Consider the following 7,554-nt stretch of genomic DNA (forward strand, 5'->3'; position numbering starts at 1 on the left):
TTAAATCAGTAGAATTGGTTGGAAATAATGTGGAAAATAGGAAATTTGAGGACATCACTTTGGGCAAGTCATGTCTTACTCAAGGCCTCAGTTTCCTCACCTGAACCATTAGGATGTTTTCCCTTCCTTCTCTGACATTCTGGCATCTGAAATGATTTAGACCAGTGGATTACCATTCAGGGTGCCCATCAGAATCACATGGGAGATTTTTCAAACTATTCATAATAGCCCCATCAGGATCTTGGGAAAAGATGTTGGGGCATGCATATTCTAAAGCAATCCTCTGATCTAGTCCTTCTGTTGAGGCACTTGTAAACTTCCACCAGTCCTCTGCTTTACAAAATCACTCAACTCTGTCAGATATTTCAGCACTGAAGTTGCAAGCACTTTAGCTCTAGTCACGTTACTGTTCTTTTTCTGATCGGTAGTCAGACACGTTATCCATTGTGCAACTGGCCCCCACCCTGTTTTTTTTGGACTCATTTACTCATTTCGATTCATTATTAATTTCCAATTTATTCAATAAAAATAACAATTGATGAAAAAATCAATATCGGTAAACATGTATCAATCTGGGAAGGCTTCCTGGAGGAGGTGACATTCCAAATAGAGTTATTTTTTATGCACAAGGGACGGGGGAAAGATTGGGGAAGAATGTGCATGAGAGGAATAATGTTAGCAAAATCCGTAGGCAACAGGGACCATGGGTTATAGAAGACGAAGAGAGCCGAAGTTAGATAAGGTGATGGGGCCAAATTATACAAGCTTTGTAGTCCATGTTAAGAAATTGGGAGAGTATGCTAAGGCCAGTAGATGGACTTTAAACAGGGGACTGATGTGATCTGAATTGTGTTATAGAAGCATCATCCTGGCTGCCTTGTAGAAGATGAATTGGAGGAGAGAACCTGAAGGTGGGCACACTAGAGAGGAGGGTGGTGGAATGGTCTGATCAGGGCAGAAGACAGTTGGGGTAGTGGAAAGGAGTTATAAGTGATAGCCTGATGTCTGACTTGGGCAACTGAATGGATGAACACGGGGCCGGACGCGATGGTGGTGGGAGACCACAGAAGAATTGGGTATAGCTGAGATTACCGAACAGGTATCCGAAGATTTGTAAACCCAGCCTCTGGAGTTCTACCTGCCCCTTCGCCTCCCCAATCTCTGCAAAAAGGTGTTAAGCGCCTTTCCTAAGACGGCAGGCCCACCTCCGGGACTCGAGGGGTCGCTGCAGCCGCCACAGCCCCTCTAGGTTCTCCCTGGTCCACTCACTGGGCTAGGCGGCCGCTCCATCCGCAGGCGGAGTGCGCGTGCGCCCCCTGGCCGGCAGGGGGCGCGCGTGCGCAGACGGGGATGAGGCGCGCGGGGGTTGGCGGCGCCCGGAAGCCTGTCGCTTGCGCGGTCCCTCCGGTTCTCTGAGTCCGTGCGGGAGGCCCGACGGCGGGAGGCAGCATGTCGGTAGCGGGGCTGAAGAAGCAGTTCTACAAGGCGAGCCAGGTGAGCGGAGGCCGAGGCATTTTTTTAAAGAAAACAAACGAAAAAACCTTTTCAGTGGGCCCGGTACAAAGTTGAAAGGGTAGAGTGAAAAGTCAGTTTCCCACTTCAGTCCCTCAGGCATCCAGTCCCTCTCTCCAGAGACAGGGACTGTCACCAATTACCAAAGAGAAGGGTATGCCTGTCCTTTAAAAACACACACGTAGCGGTAACATCATCTACACAGAACCGTGTAATTGATGTTTTTCATTAAATGTGTCTCGGAGATCGCACTAGAGCTAGAATTCTCCACCTTGGGTCATTCTCTGTTGTTGTGGCCCTCCTGGGCACAGTGGGGCGTTGAGCAGCATCCCTGGCCCCTAACCAGTCGATACCAGGAGCTCCCCCCACCGACCACGGATGTCTCCGGATGCTGCTAAATGTCCTTAGGGGAAAACCCCTCTCCCTTCCCCCTCCCCCAGAGCTACACCTAGAGCCTCTTGTATCTTTTTAATGGGTATGTGGCATTCCGTTCCATGAAGTCTGTCATAATTTATTTAATTAGTTGTCCATCGATGGATGTTTAGGTTGTTTCCAGTAGTTTTCTGCTGCAAACGATACTATCGTGAATAGCCAGTGAATATCTCTGCTCACAGGTGGGATTGGATTTAAAGGATAAGTTTCCAGAAGTGGAATGCAGAATCCAAGAATATAAGTGTTCTACTTTGACAGATAGAATAGGTGTTTTGGAAAGTCCAGGCCCCATTGCTCACGAGTCTGGTGAAAGCTGAGTGGATCCACTCTTCAGAAAACTGGGCGAATGCAAAATTCAGTTTATAATTTCAGATCCAAGAAGTCCCAGATCCCTTGATCCTATGAGAACCTTAGATCTGGAGTTTGTGTGGATAGACTCCAGGAAGGAGCAAGCAACAGTCATAGGAGTTGTTTGGCCTGCGCTGGCGAACCAGACTCTGCCCACAATTTGGAGAGGTCCAGTGGGAGGGAAGAGAGATGAGTCCCCAGTAATACACAGCTGGGACCTTTTGCCCTTTGAGGGGGAAAACTAATGACCCTAGTAGTTGTCTAGGGCTAAAGATATTTGGGGTCTATCTCTAGACTCCAGGCCAAACCCTGGAGGAAGAGAGGTTTAATCCAGAGGGATTCTAGGATTGTTGCTGAGAGTACAGCCCTTTGCCCCAGCAGGATGGAATTAAGCGAGCTGGCCCTGGGTTAGACCTTGCCCAGCAGGCCTCAGACCCCACCCCCGCACACTTGACCAGAGCACCTTGGAGGGCTGCTCACTATCTTGGGCCCTGATGTAGCCCCTCTCGCAGGAACTGTGGGTCTCGGAAGAATTCCTGGGCCACTTTGTTCCTTCATATAGACAGGTCTCTGGAAGCCCTCCGCGCCCCGCCCCCAGCCATGAGGGCCCGTGCTGGTGGCCCATGCTGTCCCCAGCAGATACGCTCTGCCGGAGGAACTAGCTGGGCCTCAGGCCATCCACCGGAGCCTTTCGTCTCGGGGAAAGAAGGTTGGCCTGCATTCAGACCTGTGGGGAGTGCTTGGAAATCTGGAAAGCTCAGAGCAGTGCAAGCTGGTGGTGCGGATCACTTTATTATCTCGATATTCTGAGGCCCAGTCCCAAAGAATTGCTGCGACACGTCGTCCTCTGAGAGCTGTCGTCTTGGCCTCCTGACCGATTCCATGTTGAGTTGTCCTCTCAAGGATCACCCTGGCTGTGTTCCATTCCCTTCTGCAATAGTTTCCATAGACCTCTGCTGTTTATCTGGATGTGTCCACCTCTTTGTGTATTACTTCTCTTCTCTTTTTTTTTTATAAATTTATTTATTTATTTATGTGGCTGCGTTGGGTCTTCGTTGCTGTGCGTGGGCTCTCTAGTTGCGGCGAGCGGGGGCTACTCTTAGTTTGCAGTGCACAGGCTTCTCATTGCGGTGGCTTCTCTTGTTGTGGAGCACGGGCTCTAGGCATGCGGGCCTCAGTAGTTGAGGCTCACGGGCTGTAGAGTGCAGGATCAGTAGTTGTGGCACAAGGGCTTAGTTGCTCTGTGGTATGTGGAATCTTCCCGGACCAGGGCTCGAACCCGTGTTCCCTGCATTGGCAGGCAGATTCTTAACTGCTCTGCCATCAGGGAAGCCCTGTGTTTCTTTTCTTGATCTTACGAACACCTCTTTCAAGTAGGGTCGTCTGTGTCAGGTAACATTCTTGTTAAGTCGTAATAATATATATTGAGTTTTCACTGCGTGAACAGGTGATACTCTTTAAACCAGTCGGTCTCAATTGGTCTCACTTGTCTGGCCTAAGGTAAACACTGTCCCCTTTTTACACAAAAGGATTTGGGGGCATTTGTCTTCCTGTAGGACAGTAGTTCTCAACCAGGGCCAGTTCTACCCTCCAGAGGACATTGGCAATGTCTGGAGGCATCTTGGGTTGTCACAACATGGTGGTAATTAATTATATTACAGCGCACTGGGTGGCCCTGCACAACCAAGAGTCACCCGGCTCCGACGTCAGCGGTGCTGAGGTTGAGAAACACTGTTTTATGGTTTGAGAAAAGTGAGGATAATTTTACCCAAACAGAAGAACAACAAAAAATCCTTCCTGGGCATTATTCTGGCAGCTGCCTGCTTTTTCTCATTCTCGAAATGCAGATAACCACATATACGCAGATGGACATGTGCGTAAAATTCAGCATCCAGACACCAAGTCTCCCCCTCCCAAGTCCTCAGGAAAACCCCAGAGTGTTTTTTGGCATCTGGCATTTTTAAGAAGGTACAAGCTTGCATTGGTGCCTCTCAATTAGGGGCAACTAACCCTCCCCTCTCCCACCCTGTGCACCACCCAAGGGACATTTGGCAACGTCCGAGACAGTGGCACGCCTTGGGGAGAGGGTGCTACTGGCACCGAGTAGGTAATGGCTGGGGATGGTTGTTAAGCATCCTACAACATACAGGACAGTCTTCTACACGACAAAGAATTATCTGGCCCCACATAAGAGAAGCGCCAACGTTTCTGTAGCAAGAAACCCTACTTTGAAACGGGTTCTTGATTTCCAAGGCTTGTAAGAGCATCATTTCTAAATTGAGAAATAGAAGCCAGGTGGATGTGTGAGAGAGAGCTGGGAATAGAGAAGCTGGGTTTCTCGAAGGTGAGGCTGTGATGTGAATGAAAAGTTTCTACCTCCTTGGTGACACTGGTGACAAATCAGGTCCCAGTGTCTGGCAGTATACTGGCAAATTCCACACCAGTTCATCTCTGGTGAAAACTTTCAGGTCTCTAATAAAAGCGGTTTGAGCTTGAGCGGGAAGTTTGTGGGTTTTTACTTCTTAATAGGAACTGGTCACCTGAGCTGAGGAAAGTTGAATGTATGGAGTGAAGCAGCCAAAGAAATGGGCGTCTGTCTCAGGCCCGTGGTTTTGGTCCCCTCCGGCCTCGCCGTGTAATGCCACTCCATAGCCCTCTGGTACTCATGCACACCTAGAATCTGGGGAGATGCTTTTATGAGCCTTTCTGAGGAACTGAGGTGGGTAGAGGAACCCAGTAGCGAGATCTAGGCTCAAAAGTTCACTTGTCATTGTGGTGTGTTTGGGTGACATTAATTTCCAGGCCTAACCTTCTGACTGGTTTCCTGATAATTCTTGTGGCTGGGCTGTGTGGAGATTTGAGAGTGTAACTAGGGATAGATCTGGCAGCTGCCTGGAATGCTGGCCTGATTTTTTTTTTTTTTTTTTGCCTGAAAGGAGGGAGAGAGTTTAAACTGAAAGATTGGTTCCGTCCGAGCTAGGAGGGAAATTCATGACCGTCATATCCCGTAGCTTTGACGTTTGTTAGATACTCACTAGGCTCCGGGTTTGTGTCTAGGAGGAAAGATCGAGCTTCCTGGGAAAGGCATGGGGTGGGGGTATGACGGGGGGCCCAGGACCCCAACGTGTTGGAGTAAGCAGTAGCCGGGGGAATGTCCGATGTCCCCAGATACTGCCTGCTCTGACCTTTTGTTTTTTTTTTTTGGCTGCATCAGGTCTTAGTTGTGGCACACGGGGTCATCATTGAGGCGTGCAGGATCTTCCACTGCGGCGCGGGCTCCTCTCTAGTGTGGCATGTGGGCTTTCTCCCTCTAGTTGTGGCACGAGGGCTCCAGAGCACGTGGGCTCTGTAGTTGCGGCACGCCGGCTCTCTCACTGAAGCACGCGAGCTCAGTAGTTCTGGTGCACGGGCTTGGTTGTCCCGTGGCACGTCTTAGTTCCCCAACCAGGGATCGAACCTGTGTCCCCTGCATTGGAAGGAGAATTCTTTACCACTGGACCACCAGGGAAGTCCCTCTGACCTATTTTTTAAACTTCATTTTATGGGATCATGCTTTTGATTTCCCAGTAAAGTTCTTGGCCTGCTAAGTAGTGGACATGGAGTGATCTTAGGATACAAAAATCTGGAATTTGTAACCCCTTAGTCTCAGCACGAATCAAAGTGTGGAACCTGTGAGCTGGGAGCGACAGGTGTCAGGCGAGGTCTGGGGGTGGGGGTGGTCCCTGGCCCAGACCCTTGAGCTGAGCAGCTGCAGGCTGACCTCCGGAAGACCTTCTGCCTCGGGACAGCAGACCTGGGAAGGGCCTTTGGCCATTGCCATGTCCACGTGTGATGGGAACTGGGTTAAGTCCACTCTTACAGGAAGCCACTCTGCTGACTCATTTTGTAGGAAGACCCTTGACCTAGTGGTGTCCCTGTGGGACTTGGACAGAGATGATCCTGTCCTGCTCCATTAGTATTCCGTCCCCAGCTTGCTGGGTGGAGTAACCAGCCCTGTGTTTTAGGCTGAACTGTGGAGCTACAGAAGAGATTTGAGACTGCCCTTCCCGAAGGGAGCCAAGGGGCCTCTTTAAACTCCACCACTTCCCAGTCCTGTCTGTAAAACCAGGTTAACCCGACCTCCTGGGCAGGACCCGCTGTTTGCAATCAGGGAGGCGCCCTGTAACCAAGCAGCATCCTGCATACTCTTGTTATTAACATACCAGGACCAAGGGGTCATCATATTCTGTTTCTGCTGCCCGTGACTGCGGTACATCAGACCTAAAGTTCACCTCTGACTCAGAATCCTGTGTGTAGTAAAGAGCAGTTCATCAAAGAGGTCCCGTGGGAGCTAATCGCCCTGCTTATCTGGGTATGTTTTGAGGCAAAGCTGTAGGATACTTAATTATATTCCGTGTGCCACTTAATAACAGCCTCTGTTTGGTTTCAGAAATTGGAGGCTGTCACAGTTTTGCGACCCCAGAACTGTCACTGACTTAGCAAGTGAAGTAAGGAAATGGTGCTGTTTACCCACCCACCACCCATCCACCCAGCCTCCCTCCGGAGCCAACATCCAAGCAAGCACTTAGTGCCTTCGGGGGCCTGAGCTCTCCGCCCGCCCGTCAAGTGTCCATCTGAGCATCTCTTTGCTTCTTTCCTCAGAGGACAAACTGACAGGCTTTGACCGGGCCCCTCAGGCCTGCCATTTGCCTCTGGTGTGCGTGTCCCATGGCCTTTGACCCTGGGATGTGGGCCACAGTTAGCTCTGCCCTGGCCTCTGTCTCAGCCCTCTCTACTTTGTTGCCAGTATTTTGAAACGGATCCAATCTGGGGAAAGTTAGTTTTTGATTTGGGGCGTGCAGCCAACTTCTTCGGTAGGATTTCAGAGGCATCTGCACGTTCTGACACTGCGGGGCTGCCGCGGGCCGCGGAGGGGCAGAGGAAAGTCAGATTGTCTTCTGTTTCTGGTTTTCGAGGTCATGGCGGGGGGTGGGGTGAGGTTTCTGAGGTTTGAGGAGGGTTTGATGATGGAGCCTTCCAGCCACTGGAGGGGTGAGCAGGCCCGTGGAGGCATCTTTACCCCCTGTGCTCAAACCCTCCTGGCTTTTAAGTGCCTGGGGAAGTATCAGGGCCGATTTTTTCTGGTTCTTTTTTAAAGCTGTCCCTGGAAAGCTGAGGAAGGATGTATCAGACTGTGGAGCAGCCGGTTCCTCTCTTCTCCCCTCCTCTCTGCACCCGCCTCCTTCCTCCTCCTCTTCTCCTTCTTTCTCTTCCCCACCCCCC

At 50.5% G+C, this 7,554-nt stretch overlaps 1 protein-coding gene across 4 annotated transcripts in view; it reads left to right on the plus strand.

Moving 5' to 3' along the window:
- Positions 1-1,357: 1,357 nt before the first annotated feature.
- Positions 1,358-7,554, plus strand: part of SH3GL1 (SH3 domain containing GRB2 like 1, endophilin A2) — a 32,082-nt gene continuing 25,885 nt past the window's right edge. For 3 of the 4 annotated variants that reach the window (XM_024745750.1, XM_024745751.1, XM_024745752.1), the window contains exon 1: positions 1,358-1,494. In XM_024745750.1, coding sequence (XP_024601518.1) covers positions 1,450-1,494 — 45 coding nt within the window. In that variant the 5' untranslated portion in view covers positions 1,358-1,449. The remainder of the gene's footprint in view (positions 1,495-7,554) is intronic. The other variant, XM_024745753.1, reaches the window with a different exon arrangement.

The sequence above is a fragment of the Neophocaena asiaeorientalis genome, unplaced genomic scaffold, assembly GCF_003031525.2.
Source record: "Neophocaena asiaeorientalis asiaeorientalis breed wild unplaced genomic scaffold, Neophocaena_asiaeorientalis_V1.1 scaffold357, whole genome shotgun sequence".
Classification (NCBI taxonomy): Eukaryota; Metazoa; Chordata; class Mammalia; order Artiodactyla; family Phocoenidae; genus Neophocaena; species Neophocaena asiaeorientalis.